At 38.7% G+C, this 19,388-nt stretch overlaps 1 protein-coding gene and 2 long non-coding RNA genes across 5 annotated transcripts in view; 1 reads left to right on the forward strand and 2 right to left on the reverse strand.

Annotated features, from left to right (window-relative positions):
- Positions 1-3,928: 3,928 nt before the first annotated feature.
- Positions 3,929-6,330, reverse strand: LOC122464444. Its single transcript, XR_006288474.1, has 2 exons — positions 6,154-6,330; positions 3,929-4,277 (listed from the first exon to the last, which is right to left on the reverse strand). It is a non-coding gene; the product is annotated as an uncharacterized LOC122464444 (long non-coding RNA).
- On the forward strand, positions 4,244-19,297 carry LOC119565575. Of its 2 annotated transcripts, none has more exons than XR_006288473.1 (2): positions 4,244-5,463; positions 14,654-19,297. It is a non-coding gene; the product is annotated as an uncharacterized LOC119565575 (long non-coding RNA). The 2 variants fall into 2 exon arrangements; XR_005224286.2 differs by having other exon boundaries at positions 15,810-19,297.
- ZC2HC1A (zinc finger C2HC-type containing 1A) overlaps positions 10,382-19,388 on the reverse strand; it is a 60,148-nt gene continuing 51,141 nt past the window's right edge. For both annotated transcript variants that reach the window (XM_037892399.2, XM_037892398.2), the window contains 2 exons: positions 14,187-14,297; positions 10,382-13,308 (listed from right to left, as the gene is read on the reverse strand). In XM_037892399.2, coding sequence (XP_037748327.1) covers positions 13,122-13,308; positions 14,187-14,297 — 298 coding nt within the window. In that variant the 3' untranslated portion in view covers positions 10,382-13,121. The remainder of the gene's footprint in view (positions 13,309-14,186; positions 14,298-19,388) is intronic.

Genomic DNA, 19,388 nt, shown 5'->3' on the forward strand with positions numbered 1-19,388 from the left:
GGGTGAAACTTCCCACTCCTCTAGGAACCTAGGTAATGTTCCTTTTTAAGTACTGAGGTAACTGTAAATGTTTGTCTGCATATGCTGCAGAAGAAGTCTGTCTCGGACTCACTCGATCTTCCTTTTCTCTCTATTGGCTTCAGATCACTGTAGCTTTCAACTTTAACCGAGCACAATGAAGAAACCAGACCTTTTTTGAATGATTGGTTTGTTCTTTTCCATTGTCATTTACCACAACACTTCAGGAAACAGGGTGGATAAAAATCAAAGATTAAAAAAAAAATTGGATTTTTTTTTTATATCTGATTTTTTTAATTTAAATTGGATTTTTTTTGATAAAATGCTTTTTGAGGAAAAAACCTATCTAAAGATAGTTTTAATTAAGATACATTATAGCTCAAATATATCTCAGCATGGAATAGGGATTATAAATTCTAATTCTATGGTATGAGACAATATATTCATGTAATGTTTAAGAAAAGTTTTGTAAATGAGTTCCAATCGTTCATGGATTAGGGACCCAATCTTATGGAGTTCCAGGGGCTTCTGTACAGATTATTTAGGTTAATCTTTCTATCTACCCAATGAGACTCAGTGCTCAGTCTAGAAGATACCATCAGAGATGCTTAGTTTTGCAGTTCTCAAACTGTGGATTTGTGTTTCCAGAGATAACATGCTTGTTAACAGCAAAAATGTTTTTAAACAAACAAACAAACAAACAGTATGTAGAGGTGAGAAATAACAGCCCTCAACCCTATTGTTCCTCTGCAAATTTTTGTACACAGAGTCAATCCCTTACCGCTCTCTAAAAGTATAAAGTTTCAAAAAGTTCAATGAATAGAAGGTTGTTGGGGGCGGAAAAGCTCTAAACAAGGAGAAGAAGTCTGGAGATAAATGTGAGATGGGAGGGACAGGCAGTAGAAACAAAATTGAAACTGTTTGAGCAGTATATTCCAGAAGTCTTGAGGTCTTTCTGAGTGTAGCCTTCATTGATTTGAGATCTTCCATACCATTGTCTCACTAGAAGGGAAAACCTATAATGGCAGCAGGCCGTAAAAGAGACCCAGTTTGGGAATATTTTAATGAAGCTCCTCTAACAGTGGGTAAGACAGGCATGTGTGCAAAATGCAAACAGTGCAACAAAGAAATGCAAGGCCTAGTTGTCCTAATGAAACAACATCATGAGAAGTGTTCCTTCCCAGGAGGAAGCTGCGTTGAAGATGATGAAAGGAACATGTCTGAACATGCAGGATCTTCACGTTGGTAAACTTTTTTATTTCATACTTCTTTCTTAAGGACTGCCTGTCTTCCTTCTGGACTATTCTTGAATTCTCATGTTTGAGCAAAATATATAGTTGTTACTCTATGGTACTATCATTTTAGATGCATTTGTGATAAACAATAAATAGCTGAAATAGGCAGATCTTCCTTTTACGATTTCACCTTTAAAGTAGTACTGAGTGTCAGTGAATGCAATGCGTAATATTAAATGAGCAGTGTGGTAATAATAATAAAATAACTGCATTGACTTATTTTGTTTAGGAGAATCCATCCTCAACATACAGGATTCTGAAGACTATCCACCTTCAAGATCATCATCATTTTCTATGGTTTCAGAGTTATCTGCTAATGATACTGTTTCAGTCACATCATGTAGGTCACATAGCCACAGTATATCACCTGTACCAAAAAGAAAAAAAATCTCCATCATCCAGAAACAACCATAGATAAGTTTGTGTTAAGAACCAGCAGATTACAAAAAGAGGTAACTGATGAAAAAATTGCCCCGTTTGTTTATGCAACAAACTCTCCTTTCTGTATGATTGAGAACCCACACACTTCATTAACATGGTTCAGTCATTCAGACCAGGATACAGTCCACCCAACAGAGCAGATGTCACAGGCAAATTGCTGGATAAAGTGTATGAAAGAGAAATTGAGCAGTGTGCAAAAGGTCTACAGGGTGCAATTGTTAACCTGAGTCTTGATGGGTGGAGCAATGTCCACAATGATCCTGTTGTATGTGCTTGTGTGACAACAGAAGAAGAAGGCAATGTCTTCCTTACAGAAACAATTGATACATCAGGAAATGCACACACAGCAGAAGAAGTAGCAGTAAAAGCTATAACAAACTGTAAAAAAAAATTCAAATGTCTAGTACGCAGCTCGGTCACAGACAATGCTGCAAATGTATCCAAGATGAGAAGAAATTATTTAGAAGAGAGTCCCAAGCTAATAACAGATGATTGCACCTCCTAGCCAAAGACTTCAATTTTCCAGAAATAAAGGCTAATGTTGTTGAAATTGCAAAATACTTCTGTAACAACCGCGTTGCAGCAGCTGCTCTGAAAAAAGTGGAAGGAACCAAGCTGACTCTCCCACAAGAGACGTGCGATGGAACTCAGTAGTGGACTGTTTTGAGCACTAAATCAAGAATTAGCCTAATCTGATGACAGTTTGTGAACAAAATCGTGAAAACATAGATGGCACTGTCACAGCCAAAGTTCTCAACATTGGGCTTAAGAGAAATGCTGAACACATGCTGAGTACCCTGAAGCCTATTTCTGCAGCCTTGAACAAAACGCAGGGAAACAGCTGTTTTATTGCTGACGCTGTTGAAATTTGGAAGGAACCGAGTGAGATCTTAAAAAGAGAAATACACAATGACAGAGTTAAATTACAAGCATTAAAAAAAAAACAAATGGGACAAGCACTATCTCCAGCTCATTTTCTTACAAATATTCTCAATCCTCGGTACCAGAGTCAAACTTTAACTGCTGAAGAAGAGGAGTTGGCTAGGACATGGACATCCAGCAATCATCCCTCCATAATGCCAACTATAATAAACTTTGGAGCTAAGGGTGAACCATTCAAGAAATATATGATTGCAGATGATGTTTTAAAGAAAGTCACACCAGTGAACTGGTGGAAGTCACTTAAGCACTTGGATTCAGAGACTGTTGAAGTGATAATCTCACTTTTAACAGCAGTAGCTTCTTCTGCCGGTGTAGGAAGAATATTTTCTTCCTTTGGACCAATTCATTCCAAATTAGAAATCGTTTGGGACCTGAAAAAGCAGGAAAGCTTGATTTTCATTTCTAGATTATGAACAAACAGGAAAATGAAGGTGAAGATGACCGAGTTAGCTGCAGAAGCCTATATTTTAAGTTTCTCATGTTGACCTGGCTGACATAGTCGATTTAATTTTTTTTTAAGTATTTCATTTAACTATTTAAGTTAAAAACAATTTTAACAAACCTGATTTTAAAAAACTTGAATGTTTAACTAAATTCAAAAATTCATATGCTTGTTTTGTTAAAATATTATATGTTTTCTGTTGAAGAAAAAAAATCCAGAATACATAATGTTGTTGTTTTAGTTAAATAAAACAATTTAAATGTCTGTCGGGTCACGTTCTCCTCCTAATACAGCATTGCAAGAAAATCCTCCAAATATTAATGATTAACCTGTTGAAATGGAGATAGTTCACCTCCCAATGACTTCATAAATATCTGCTTCAATTACCTTTGGTAAATGAAATAACCAAACAATCATTCATTTTTTGATATAGCTGTAAAACTAATCTGAAAAGTTTTCAAAATAAATCAGTTACAGCTGGTTTTTCTGAGGAAGGAACAACTGAATTTCCTTGAAAATTCAGCAACAGTCTAAATCCAGGAACAGTTTTCTAATAATCACTGCTATTAGCAAAGGAGAGCCTACCAGGGACTAACTGGAAAAAGCACAAATGGATAACTAGCCACTACTGGGAATACGAAATCATAAAGTATAAGCGGCCTAAACAGCAGCCTACTGGAGAGGGGACAAGTGCAGTGCTTTGGCATGATCCTCAGTAGCAGTCAAAATATAGGTTTGGCAAGGCCTGTACTCCACGTTGTCCATGGTAACAAAAGTCGAACTCAGCCAGTTACATAAACTTGTTTATAAAAGTTAGCCAAATTTAAAGACAGAAAGATTGAATAGGTCCAAACAAAAAGGTCTACTTATACCACCCAAAGAAGAGAATGGAATCGGAAATTAATGGACCAAAATTGGTGTGCCAGAAGTTAGGTTTAACTGGTGGACAAAATAATGGGGCGATGGGTTATTGCACCTATCGCTTCTTTTTGTGGGTCCTTAAAAAAGGCTTCAAAAGGGGGATCAAACAGGCCAGAGGACAGCAGGACAAAAAGGAATCAGCTGCTCCATCATGGTTGTCACGCTTACCATCTTCTGTGATCCCAGGAGCCACTATGACACCATTCAGCCTCCTGATCCTGAGACCAGTGCCAGAGAGAGAGAGAGAAGAAAACCGATTACGTCACCACCTCCACCAGCATGGGTTAATTCCTAAACATCAGCTGAGATATCAGACTTTGGTTCCTGCTAGTACTCCCTCCCTCATGTGTACTTTTTCTTCCCCTGCTTTATTTCCCCTCTTTCCTATCCATCTCTTTTTTGCCTTCTGTTTAATAAGAGCCTGGCTTAGCTGGTCAAGAGTGTTTCTTTCAGAAGTGCTGTGAGCCCCGTGATCAATGAAGCAGCTAACAGGAATGCTGTGACACTGATACAAGTTTGCCAGGTCTCGGGGTGGCTGATTGGACTGTGCCTGTGTTTCTGCAGCAGCACGGTTGAAAGTAAGAATCAGCACCAAAGTCAGAAGCTGCATTTTCTATCTTTTCTCCCCCCTTGTGTATGTGTGTGTCTTGTCTAGTCTTAAAGGATGCAGGATTGGACTTTAACAGCAGCAGCAGCAGCTCCCACCCCTTTTAATTAACTTGTTCTCTTTTCCTCAAAAAGGATATTACCATCTTAAATACCATCTAAAAGATTGTCAAACGGGCGTTTCCCTTATTAAAAAAAACTCTCAAGAAAAAAAAAAGTGATAAGTTAAAATGAAAGCCTTACTTCATACTGTACATTTACAATGCTTGAACTGTCTTTCCTTCTTTGTTTGTATCTTTAATCAAAGGTTATGAAGATTTTTAATGGAGCATATTCAATGGGACTAAGCAGGCTGAGGTCTCTGTGCTGGAACCCTCAAACCTAGTTTAACAGTTTAGTGTTGTACAGTGGCAGGGTCACGTTAGCACCCACTTTCTCCATCAAAATTAACATAACAGGGCCCTGCAAGCAGGCGGGAATCATAATTCTGACTTGAGAAACTATAAAATTGTTTGCTGACAGTTCTTCTTAATAAACGGCAGGCCTGTTTGTATCTTATTGCCAGGTGCAGATTATTCACTTATTATTCACCAGTGCTGCTTGTCACGATGACTTGCATTCTTTGACTTGTTTACTTTCAGTTTATAACTTTCTCTAGCCCCCAAGAATGAACAGCTTCACAGTAAATGGGCTATAAATGGTAATTTTGCAAAGACCGCTTAGCAAATCAATTTCCAGATTTCTATTTCTGAGACAAAGGTTAAAGGGTGACAGAAGCAGCTTCTTCTGGATGACCAGGTTTGTGGTTTTTTTTAAACTAAACCCAGGCATGACAAGAAGTGGTCTTGTCACAAGAGGGTTTTAGTAATTTAGCACGGTTGGGTGAGCAGCATAGGCAGCACAAAAAGGGTATCTGGCTAGGGTCCTTCTCGTGATGGACTGAGTGGTCAGATAGGGAATTGGTCTCAAGGTGAGGGTCCTCTCTGAAGTCCTCAGGACAAAAAGAAGCCAGTGTAGTAATTGTCTATGTGGGGCCTCAGTGAGAGTATTTTCCTTCCCTTAACCTGAACGGTCCTGCAGGCTTTGTGGCATGACACAAGTTGTGGTAGGGGACAGTGGCAGCGTTGCTTCAAAAGCTGCTCTGGTGCTGTCCCCACCACACATCAGCAAAGTTAAGGGCTGGTTCACAATGGAAGCACGATAGTGATCCTGAAGGAGGGTAAGCCGATGTTCAGGTGCTAAATCCACTTTACTGAAATCCCTGTTGTTCCCCCAATCTCTTATGCAACAAAGCATGAGACAGGTAAACCAATGGCTACTAGAGCAGGTGAGGAGCTGCTGAAACTCACTGGTTTGGAGGCAAGGGGGAGCACTTGGCAAAACCTACCCCAAAGCATTGCACTCAATTCCAAAAATGCAGAATTCCTAGGGGAGACTTTTTAAAAGACTCATTTCCCCAGGGAAAAGAATCTTTTGCAAGTTACTCACTCAGGCAGCATGCAATTCACCTTATGCAGAGCACCCATCCATGGCCTATGCACAATTTATGTCCTCAAAATAGGGCTCCAGTAGATCTAAAGGGTGCACAGGCCTCTGTGGCCCCTCTATACAGGAATGAGTTTCACTCAGAGTACAGAAGAGGAAGTATCTGCTTTTCTCTGCAGCAAAAATAGGACCTGAGGAGGGTGTGGTGGGGCCAGAAAAAAATGCCAATTGGAGCAGCTTTGAAATTAGGGGAGTGTGGGGGGAATAAAGGAGAAAAGAGGAACTATGTCTCAATTCAGCTGGACAGGACAATAAAAACCCTATGAATTACAGCTTCTGTTCACATCAAAGAATCTCACACAGGGAAAATATAGCTTCAGGTTCTTCTAGTACAGAAACTCAACATTTAATCATTTTATTGCCAGTAGCTGTAATTACAAACATCCAAGCGCTGCATTTATCTTGCCTGGAAGAATAAACCTGTATCAGGGTTTGGCTATACCAATAGTTGATTACATCTAATAGTCTGGATTAGATATATAAATTGAAAAGGATGGACTCAATAATCTTAATGGTCAGAATACAGATGAGATTTACATTTACAACACAGGTATCAGTGATTGACTATGTATTAAAACAACTCCTTTACATTGTCAGAAAAAACCAAACAGAAGCCTAAAAGGTCTATATAAACTGATCATACTCAATAGTAGGTATATAAATATGAAGATACCTCTTCTCAGTCAGACAGAACTTTACATCTTCCAAGAGTTGTACAAATACTCATTAAAATTCAGGATACAATTTTCAGAAGTTCTTAGTGATTTAGAAGCGTAAGTCCCATTTTCAAAATGGATTGAGACACCTCGGAGTCTCATTCTCAATAAAATTCATGTACATGCTTTTGAAAGTTTTACTTGCAGTGTTTCAGCTGTCTCTCAACTCACATGAGAAGACAGTAGATGGCCCACATGTTAGGAGCAGGCATTACACATGGCCCAAGTGTAAGTGTATTTCCTGTGGACCTTGGGAATTCAAATTATTTATATGATTCAAACTCAGTACTAAACAAAACAATGCTAGGCTACTTTTGAGACAACTTACACTTGACAATACAGAAACATAAAAGAGAACATACAGTTTTATCCAGCATATCTGCTTTATTGTTAACAAGTGGCAAGATTGTATAGGGTGAGCTATTTACAAATTACATTTGCAAATTAAAATGGAATTGACACTTGAGAATTCAAACTTCACACAGCAAATAAGTGATCAAGAAACTCAAACCATCTGATAGAAATAGGACTCTTGATAGTGACAAATGTGAGAGTATTCAGTGCATTAAAGTGCCAGGCATAAACAATAACAGATGTAGTAATGACAACTCTAAGAATACCAGATACAATAATGAACCATTTATATAAAACAGGTGAAACATTGGTATAAAAATAAATAAATGGGTGCTTTGGCTTATGAAGATGCATATAAGAGACACCCACAGGGACAGTGCTTGAAGGACAAGCACACACAAATTCCACTGGACGCCAGAGCAGCTGTTAAGTGCTCAGCACTGGATCAGGCGCAAATCCCACACTACTTCTGCCAAAAGCCCACGCCAGAAATGGTGCATAGACCGCTGTTATTCTATAACTACATTTGCATTAGTGGTTTTGAACTGAATGAAACTTCAAAATACATCTGATTAAGTCTCAAGGGCTATTATTTACATGGGAAAAAATACTTTTCAATTAGTATATATCAAATGAAGAATATTCATATCTGTAAAGGGAAAATCTAAATTTTTCAATTGCCTGTGACATATTCAATGGTTCTATTTAGTGCCCATGAGCATGGTAACAAGTTTGCACCTTAATATGTGTAAACAATTTTAAAAAAATCATCTGGAACCTCATATTGTGCACTGTACATCTAGGAAGAAAGTCTCAAGGAGCTGAGTGAGTGCTAACTTACTAAACACTGCAAATAATTTCCTACCAAATATTATTTGTAAGACCTGGATAAAGTGAGGCCATGATTTAATCTTACTACTGGGTTAAAAAGAAACCAACACCCCACAGGCTAATCTGGTTTTAAATCAACTGTGCTTATCGAACTCTGTACTCCATTATGTTTTGAATTTAAAAGATACATACCCACAGATTAATAATAAATAAGCCTTGAAAAATTCTACTCACTCACTCACCCCAAACAAGTAATTCTTTTTTGGGCAAACAAATAAAATTCACTCAATTTCATTAACCATCATTTCATGTACATTTATTTTCAGTGTTTGACACACAGTTGCAAGCACAAAACCTTGTTCCCATTTAAGTTTCACTGCTTAGCTAAAACAATAAAATTAAGTAGTAAAATAGCCCCTTTTCTAGGAACACAGTTTTTCCAGTAACGAAAGCTTCTTCCAGGAGTATTTGATTCTGTACGGTATGAGGAATAAATGTGACTAATAACTAACATTTCTAGGGGATTTTTATAGCATTCAGACAATATTATTTGATTTCATGTTCAGTAGACTAGCCATTTGGGATGCCAGCACACAGCATTTAAGCTACAGCAGAGAGATACTGTTCTGCTATCTCCATCAGGAAAAAATAGTTTTTACCTGTTCCTCCCTGCCCACCACTACACCATCACAACACTGAGCCACTTCCTCTCAGTAACAGACACACTCCATGATGTTCTAACACTGGGGCTATTGCTGAAGTGCACTTTGCAGTCAGCACTCTGTTTCCCTCACTCGCTGTAGCACGTGCAATGAAAGACTGATAATTAGATGCATTGTAGGAGCAGATTCAGTGCCAGAGCACCATGGAGAGCTCCTAACATCAAGATAGGTCTCATTACTGGGCAACAAACCTTAAAGACTGAGATTTTCAAATCCACCAAGGGAAATGTAATGGGGAGTCCAAATCCCTTTAAAAAGCTCTGCCAAAAAGTTCAATTTTTAATGAAAAATGTGAGATAGAATGGGGGAGAGTGATAACATAAAAGGAAACGGGGAATGGAGAGGCAGAGGGGAAGGCAAGACACTAAGTCCAGTGTCTGCTTTCTGGGGCACAGAAATGTTTTTCATGGCCCTAGTTCTAGGTGCTGATGGTCTAAATCCTAAAAAGAGGCAGCACTCAAAACCTTCAGGACAGGGAAGATGGCTCGCAGGCCAAACCCGCGAAAAAACCCCAGAAATTGGGCTTGTTTTTGGCTTCATTGGCTTGTGAGTTGCTTGTTGGCTAGTTTTTGGCTTGTTGCTTGTTGTAGCTTGTTGCTTCTTTTTCTTGATCAGCTCCCGCCAAGCAGGGGCAAGCAGGTGTAAAGGGGGGAGAGAATCAGAGGTGCACAGCGGGCCCACCACAGTCCTAGACTGCAGGCTGGGGGGATCTAGTCACATAGAGTATTGGGTTTCTTAGGGATTGGCTTATTTTGGCCCTGTTCTGAAATGGGATTAGCTTGATTGTAGGCTTATTGTGAAAGTCAGGGTGCTTATTTACCGTGTGAAAGTTGGCAGCTGTGGAACCTACCATTAACCTTCATCTCAGAGCTGGCTCTTCATGCAAGAACCCTCCACTGACTCCCTCCTACAGAATGAGAGAACCTTTGCAAGAGAACTTATAGCGCAATATATATGGTGGATAGTAAAAGTTGTCAAGGTTCTGGAGGCGAAAGTAATACTGTAACCATGTAATTACACCAACACAACTTATTCAGAGATTTTTAAAATGTGCAGTTAGTGCGTGTTGTTATTCATCAGTTTTGGGGTTCATAATCCTCCTCTGGTGTTCTGCCCATTTTAATTAAAAATGATAAGCTTAGCTTTATTAATTTAATTTTGAATAATACCTTTTGAAGAGTTCACACAGAACATATGCTTATACATATCCTTGGAGAGATGTACACTGAGCTTTCAAGATCTTCCCTAATCTTCCTTCAATCAACATGCTTATTTCTTGCTTTTTATATGGTACTTAATTACGCTCCTTATGTGTTTCATATTCCATTTAAACAGCATCTGCAATGAGTATTATGAAAACCGTTCCGTTTTTGTTTGCTAACAAACATTTGGATGGAAAAGGCAGCAGTCTGTGCTGTTACAGTGTGCAATGCAGTCCTCTGTAGATAGCACTAGATACATTAGATAATAAAAACATTTTGATAAACAAACCTGAACATACTGAATATAGCCTCAGTAAGCCGTAACAAACTGGATAATCAAATTTTATGTTAGTGTTTTCATGTCTTTATTATAGAAGATTCAAACGTGCACATTATTAAATGTTACATTTTGTCAATAATCTAGGTTTAAATTTACTAAATTGTAATGCTGAATTAAACTTTAGAATAATACACACAAAATTTCAATTAAAAGAAAATAAATGGTGCATAACTCTAGGATAATTTTCTAAAACCTGACTTCGAAGCACTGCATTACACAACAGCTCAAAGAGTAGTGAATATAAATCCACATATTGTATGCACTGAATTGGGAAACCTGGCATTTATGGTTTCAAAGCACAGACGTTCATAATTCTGTAGATAATTCCTTCACTCCTCTCATTATTCACAATAAAATCCTCGTAAGCTTGAAACTATTCTGTTTCCTTACTAAACTTTCCCTTTATATTTTACGCACATATTGCTGTTATTACAGGTTTGCTCATGATGAGTGCTGGGCTGCTACCATTTATTTATTTTTTTTAAAACGGATAACATTTAATTTGCCAACAGATATAAGAACAGAAACTAAATAGATCAGATATCGGGCCTATGAACCTTCAGCGTCCCTTGGCTGAACCCATATTTGGCTCATTCTTACATCCCTTGGGCACTTCACACTGTAGTAGAAGGCCCACAGGACAATGGACACCCTAATGTGATTCTGGAGCAGATTTTTCCTTGGGGTTTACGTCCACAAGGGATGCAGAATTGTAATTCCCATGTGTATATATGAAACTGCCAAAAGGCCATTCTATACACCTTGATTTCTAGCACCCAAATTCAGTTAAAGTCCATCAAGTCTACCTATTATACAACATCACATTTAATAGTTATCCACTCTTACACACTAAACACGGGCAGCTCAGTGGCCATATTGTAGAATTAGAAACGATGTCAATACACCAGGTAAAGGGACAATTCCTAGAACCTAATTTCTCAGAAAGATTACAAAACAATTCTGTACCACTGAACTTGGTCATCCTAAAATAGCAATAATAGTTTAGGGCCCACAAAATGACAGCATCAAGTCCCTAAAGATATCCACAAAAATCAGAGAAGGATATCCACAAAATGGATATCAACTACATTTTGTTTGTAATTGGCCCCATTATCTGTATTCTCCAAAAATATGAATAGTACTTTTGGATTACATCAATTGAAAATATTGCAATGTCATACCATATGTGTCAAAAAGCTTCAATATACCACCTTAATATAAATCATACACGTGCTATACTAGTGGCAGCAATGAATTAAAAGTAACAATTTTGGACAAGACAGCACAGTTAATTTGGGAAAGGCACAATTAGATTCCTTCGGATTGTTTTTCCCTGGGAAACCAAAATAGTTTAAAATACTTCAAAGCAAACGTCACATAACAGAAACATTTAAATTCAGACACAAACTAAGAAACTCAGCTTTTGCCTGGTTATTTAAACTGCCCTTTTGGTTATCATATTTACAAAAGTTAAACAGCTAAGGTGTCTGATCCTGCTCCCCTGGAAGTCAATGTGAGTTTTGCTATTGACTTCAATGGCTGCAGTACACAGCCCAAGAAAACGTAGTAATTGCAGACAGAATAATTAAATATTCACATACTATCCCATGAAGCATAATTGCTCCATAAAACATATGGCTTTGCCTATTGCACCGGGATAAGAATAAGGGAAGTGATGACTTCTATCAAAACTTACAGTACCAGTTTCATATAACTATATGGACCTCTATCATGTCAGACACATTATAAGGACTGTTTAAAAAATTGATGTACAAATTATTTTCATCACCTATGATAATCATCTATTAAAGCCATCCACTGGAAAATCTCAATACATATCCAAGAAACTTTTTTAAAAATTTTTGGAGTAAATTATTTTGTCTTTCCTTCTGGAGAAAGAGGAGGGAAGTGAAGGGAGCAGGAACTTGCAGACATCTCTGGAAGGAAAGATGGGAGCTGTTGGATAAGACTCGTGTGCACAGTTGTGAAAAGGAAAGTACATCATTATGGAAAACATGGCTTTTTTTAAAAAAAGGCCTGATCCCACACTGCTGGCTGTAAATATGTAATAACCTTCATTGGTTCTTATTCAAATCCTATTACTCTTTACAGAGGTGAACAATACTTTCACACAGGACTTCAGTCCATTTGCTTTAACAAATATTTTAGAAGCAGTCCCAGAAAATAACCATGGAAGCTCATTGGAATAGTATGCTTTAATCTCTTTAACCAAAGACAATCTTTAACAATTTTAATTAGAAAGTTATAGGAGCTACTCATGCAGTTTTCATACTTCCTTAAAAGACAGTTTCTTAGTTAGTGTCCCATAAGTATATCTGATTCCTTCTCAGAAGCATTTTTTAGCCCAAATGTTTCATAGCTAGAATATTTTACATACCAGGGTTCCACAAAAAGATCCATTTCTATCTGCTAAATTACCAAACACATTTCTACTTAGCTTAAAATATTTTCCAACAGAGATTAGAGTGTCCTTGAACGGCACAGTTTTAGGTACCTGTTATTTTTATATACAGTATATATATTTATATATAAATAACTATGTAACCAAAAGGATTGCACTCAGTAAATTACTACAACATGGTACTTCAAGCATGTTTGCAGCACGAAATCTAACAGGAAGGAGTGCTCCAGCATTCCATGCCGCAATATGCAACTGAAGCTCTGGGTTTTTTTGTTTTTTGTTTTGTTTTTTGTTTGCTTGCTTTCTTTGCTTTTAAGAATGCATTCATACAACCATTCTTCGAATTCCACATTCACAGCAGAACTTTGCCCATTCCACCGGGTACCTGGTTCCACATTCATGGCAAAATTTTGATAACTGTACAGGTGAATTTTCATCACTGCTTTTTGTACTTCCTCCATTGACTGAGGATGAGTAGTCTCCACTATCATACCCAATTTTACCATCAGACCTGAAAATTCAGATAACAAATGTTCATAATATAATTTAATACAGTGCAGCTTGGTATAAGTACCCATTCTAATCCTTTACAAAGAATTACTATTTTTTAATGACTGACAAATGTATACTTTAAAGTTTGTGCCATAAAAGGGATAATCAGCCTACCTACTTGAAATATCATATTGTGCACCCTTTCCAAAGTGCTCCCTACTTTGAAACAAAAAGAGAGATGCTAAAGGAAACTAACACCAGAATCCTAGAAGCAGGAAGAAACATTCAAGTCACAAGTTAATCTAACTAGAAATTCTATCACTGACCTATCAAAGGTTTTGTTGGAAAGTAACCCTAAATATATCTTTAACAAATGAAAGTATATAGTCAAAGAAATATTAGCACTGTATTTTTTTTTAGAGACAGACTTCCTGCCTAGTTTTCAGCGGCACTAAGCATGCACAACTCCACTTAACTTCAGAGGAAATGTATGGCACTGAGAACCTCAGAAAATAACACCCACTGTATCACCCTCAGATCATGTGGAGTTAGAACTATAAACTCCCTATTTTCTCTTCTTCAGTTAGCAGTAATTGACCTAAATTTAGGTTGAGAGAGCCATTCTCTCATAACCCTTTCACAAGTGTACTGAAACTCCTAATGCTCAGCCTTACACACTTGGATGGGTGAAATTTTACTTTCACACTAACCTACAGCACTAAATATGCCGAACCTACAATCAAAGCATACTAAAATTGTTAAATCTACCAAAGAATATTGAATTAAGAAGTTCCCATAACTGTCTGTGTACGACTCTTCCCATCATTTCCTGTAGAGAGTACTCCCTTAAAATGTTTCTATTTACTGTACTTACAAGATTATGAAGTTAAAAACTACCTGCTTGAGTAACTTTCTGCATTATAGATTTTCCTTTTGTTTGCTAGAGCGCCTGTGCTCGTGTTTTTTGCCATACTTGGAGGGGTTGATATTCGAGTTTTCACAGTGCCTCTGGAAGAGAGTAGATATTCAGTGAATTAAACAAACAGTTTCAACAAATCACCCGGGCACAACATTGCCAATACTTTGTAAAAACAGCAGAACCTCATTAACCCTACCAATGACAGAGTGAAGAGCCATAGCAAGATTAGGAAGGTCGGAAGACCACAGAGTGCCAAAACCTGGACCAGTGATGGTAACACTGCACTCTTTTGGCCAATGGTGAAGAAGCATTTCACTCATACTCCCAATCTTTCATTCTGTATCACACTAGAATAAAGCAAATGCACTCTCTATTGATTGCTCACGGTATAGAATATTTCCACCTCTTTGCTCCCAGGCTAAAAGTGATTTTATGGCTCTGTTAGGACTGCTAGAAGAGTGAAAAGCAACTAACTGGTGGCCTAACTAAGAGGTGGAAGAATCTTTAGGCAGATGGATGCCTTGCACCCCTTCACATTCATTCTTAGGTGAGCCATGGCCACTGCCTTCTCATTCCCATAATACTGAACCTAGCCACAGCAGCCATTGGAGGTGGCTGTTACTCCCCTGCTTAGGAAGGACAGTGATGCCCTCTTGGTCCAGCCTCTTCAACCTAAGCATGGGGATGGGGGAATAACTTTCACCCAACAGGGTAGCAGCACCCATCTTTTATGGCTTGTCAAATCCTCAGTTCAATAGTGCAGCAACACAGAGGCAGAAGCTCTCTCAAGAATCCCCACACAGAAGAAGGGAAGTTGGGTGGTGATACCCAGCTAAAGGATTGCTCTGTCCTATTCAAATCTCCAGACAGTTGCTCACTTTGAAGAAGTGGAGGAACATGAGAGCACTGACAAGCTGCGCTATTCCTCAGCACAGATAGGAAGGGTGTTATCCCCGAGTAGCATTGCCACCATCAAGAGGAACAGGGAGGCGGAAGCACACTTCACTACCAGTGATTAAAAATAAGTTCTGTTATCTTGTTCCAAAAATTTACCACACACTGGATAGTATGTTGAAGAATGTATTTATTTTTTTCAAAAATTTACCTTCATCAGTAATAGCCAAGGGCAGATTAAGGCAGGATTCTTGACCCCTGCAATTTGGACCCAGTGGCCTGAACACTGCTGTGAAAAACCCAAAATGAGGGGAGTGGTCTAATAATTAAGCACACAAGTATGCCACCCACTTACACCAAAGAGTAATTTGCCCCAGCTCACAGATTGACTTTGTGACAGCAGGCTGGTCACAAACTTTCTCCTTTAGTGCTCCTGTCTGTAGGATGGGCTGTTTTCCTACCTACTTACCAACAGCATTGTAAGGATTACTTTATAAAAGCACTGTGGAATCAAAAAGCCACAATATAAGTGCAAATTACACTCAAAAAGTTAGTTAAAAGTACATTATTAAGGTTGCAAAGTCAAGCATTCAAAATTTTGGAAATGCCAGAATTGTTTGCCTGGGCAACCTTAATTCAGTCTCCTTGTGCATGTGCATTATTATACAGTCTTTAATTACATGATCACATACTGTTTTTTCCTACAGGATCCCTGCCTCATTCAGTGCACGAGTGATGAATTTATGAGCAACTATTTATCATTCAATGTGTGACCACAGGCCTCATTTACTGCCCACTATTCAAATCCTGCTCTGAATACAGAATTATTAATGTCTTCGTGGACTTCTCTACAGCACTCATCATTATAGTTACAAATGCTTCATAAACACTAAAGAATATATTTCCACACCACACCTCTGAGATGACAAGGAATTATTATCCCCATTTTACAGATAAGGAACTTGATTCACAGAGACGTTAAGGTAATCAATATCCCCTAATTTTGGGTGCCCAATTTGAGACACCTAGGACCTGATTGTTCAAAGCACAGTTTTCATGGACTTAAGTTGCAGCAGTGAGTGCTCAGCACTTTTTAAAATCAAGACTCAGGTTGTGAAGTCAGAAAATGATGAACACACAATTAGTGATCACCTGCAAAAAGTCTGGCTTACATGACTTGCCCAGCATCACATAGGAACTCTGTGGCAAAGGCAAGGATACAATCCAGTTCTCCAGGGCAACATTTAACTGTCTCGATGATAAGACCCTCCTTTCTCATCCTGCTATCCCCTGTCTCATTCACTACACACCTTCTACTCTGGACGCCTTTGAGGAACAGAGGGCGCTGTCTGGGGTTCTCTGCTTTGTGTTCCCTCTGGCTCTCTCATTTTAATCTTTGACCTCACTCTGAATCCTGTTTCTTTCAGTCGTTGTCCGCAGAAATCAGCTGTAGCCCAGGCCTTTAGTTTTGGGCAGGCCTATACCAGCTTGCCCTAGTACTACAAATAGTATGCATCTTCTACTTCCTCAACATCCTATAGATCACAGCCTCCTTTAACATGCAACCCTGATTCATCCCCATAGCAGGTCTTTCCTGTGAACTGAATGAGGTCAGGGTCCTGTGGAAAAAAATAGTATTCGATCATATAATTAAAGACTGCATACTAATGCATATGCACAAGGGGGGCAAATTAAAATTACAAAGGCAACCTTAATTCTGGCATTTCCTAACTTTTGAGTGCTTGACTTTGCAACCGCAATAATGTCTTTTAATGTATTCTTTTGTGCACAATTTAAAACAGCAAACTGGAAAATGAAATTTCATCAGGCGGCATCATACTGACACCCACATTGTTCATCAATAGGGTTAGAATCTGTAGATCCACTGCATAGACCTCTCTGCTCTAATGAGTAGACTATTCTGCCCATTTCCCCCAAGTTTATCCTCTTCTGTCCTATACCCTCCAACCTTTCATAGTCCTGTTTCTACCTCCCCCCAGCTCCTTGTCCCAGTCCTGTTTTCTTTGCCCACCCATTCCCACTCTCCATTCAGGCTTTTTATCCCAGTTTCAGCCTCCTTGCACAGCCAGTCCTAGATCCATCCCCACCTTGCCTAGTCAGTCTCAGTTCTCCTTTCCTGGCTCCTCATCCAGTTTGTATCTTTCCTCCTCACGACCAATGGTCCCAGTCCTAGTCTCCTTCCCCAGACCACTCATCCTGTCTACCCACTCTCTTTGTCCAGCCAGGCCAAGGTTTCCCCTCACAACCTAGCTCCTTGTCAGTTTTGTCTCCCCTTTCCCAATTCCCCCACACCCTTGTTCTCCTGGTCCAGCCAGTCCGTTTTCCACCCAGCACATCATCCAATCTTGTTGCTCCGCACCCACCCCAAGCCAGCCAACTGGCTCCCAGTCCCCAGCTGTCTCCCTCAGTGGCTCCCAGTGTCCTTGTTCAGCTAGTACCAGTATTCTCATACCTTCCAAGCCTCCTTACTCAACCTCAACCAGTTCCCTACACCCAGCCCCTAGTCTCAACCTCTCTTCCAACCAGTTCTAATCTCCCCTCCACTCCACAGCTCCCAATCCAAGTGGAGTCAGTTGGTCAGTGAGGATGGAATCTTTGGAGATTTTTGCTCTTAAGCAATTCTGCACGGAGCATGTGCAAATTGTGATTTTTTTTCAAAACCTTCTAACTTGGTCAAATTTGGGCAGATTTTTAATAGGGCTGTCCAAAAGCACATCAGTATCACAAAGGCCACCCCTTGCCAAATTTCCAGTCTCTGTTCCAAAGTATGGAGGCAGTGGAGTTTTTCTAAGAAAAGGTTGCAAAAAATTTTTTAAAAGGGCAAAATGTGATTTTCTCTAACCTCATTCTCTGAAATAGCTGAACAGTTTTTGCTGAAATTAAACAAAAAAAGTGCAGCCTGAGGCAGACACCTCTAATGGAACATTTCAGCCCAAATGGTTGAACTTTGGCAAAAGTTATAAGTAACTGAAAACAGGGGGCTTATAATGGGAACTGTTGGGCAACCTGGATTATAGCCAGTGCGCTAGGAGTTTAGAATTGATGGAGCCCACTTTCTCCACCACAGTTTCTTTAAATTACATGATCTACTTGGGTAGCTGAATGAACACAATCACAACAGTGATATTTCTACACATGGTTGGAATATTCACAGTAGGACAATAAAAACTCTTATAGTAGCAGTTTGTCTAGATGCCAAGCTCTCAAAAGAAGCTCTCCAGTAAGAACAGTTGATTATCCTATGACTACAAGGGTACATGTGTAGGTCAAAAATTTGTGTCAGTGGTAGGACTCCTGGGACTGCCAAAAAGTCCATACCTTCCACACCAGTAGTTCTCTTCCAGGTCACAGCCTCTTTGTTGATACAAGGCATGTTCATGCAAGCATGTTCACTCTGCAAATTACTAGCACCTGATTTTTCAACTTGCATGCTTAATATTAGGCATCTAAATAAATTTTTTTTAAAAAGTGTCCTGGTTTCCAGAGGTGTTGAGCACTCTACCAGCTCCAACTGAAGCCAATAGAAAATGCAGATGCAGTGCATCTCAGGAAAAAAGGCCACTGTTTTTTTCCTATTGGTACCTAACTTTAGGCACTCAAGTCTGAATATTTCAGTCTAAATAGTCTTCTGGAAATGTTTTAGTTTACATTTTTAAAAATTAAAACAGCATCTGAGAACAATTAATGTAGGAAAATTGTTTTTATTATTTGAAAGCATCCCCTTAATAAGTCATATTCATTTCTTGGGTATTTTCCCAACATGTCACCATTTGTAACTAACTCTTCCTTAGCAATTTACCTTAAAATATTACAGATAAAGTGTCTGCCATTTAAAAATCAGCATTTGCCCAGTTACCTGAAAGGGGTATCTAGGACACTGCATCTATTTTCTATTCAAAAGATATATGAAATATAGAATATTTCTCTACCATGTTGAAGCAATGGTATATGTGTCGGCTTTTAATAGCTATTGAAAGTTAAATGCAACCAATAAGCTATCTTATTGTAACGACTTATCTGTGTGATATGCCTATGGTTGTGTTGTTTTTTTAAATTGTTCTATATGTTTAAACACTTGCTATATAGCTGCTTTATACCAGCACTGTAAACATGAAATAAGAGTAAATATATATAATAAACTGGAGTCAACGAAGTAAGATATGGCAGTGGAAAATGTTTTCAGTTGCAAGCATTATATTGTGTTTTCTGTCCTATCATAAAACATTATATCCAATATGAAAGTTGTACAAGCCATAATGTGTTAA

This window comes from Chelonia mydas, chromosome 2 (genome assembly GCF_015237465.2).
Source record: "Chelonia mydas isolate rCheMyd1 chromosome 2, rCheMyd1.pri.v2, whole genome shotgun sequence".
In the NCBI taxonomy this organism is placed as follows: domain Eukaryota; kingdom Metazoa; phylum Chordata; order Testudines; family Cheloniidae; genus Chelonia; species Chelonia mydas.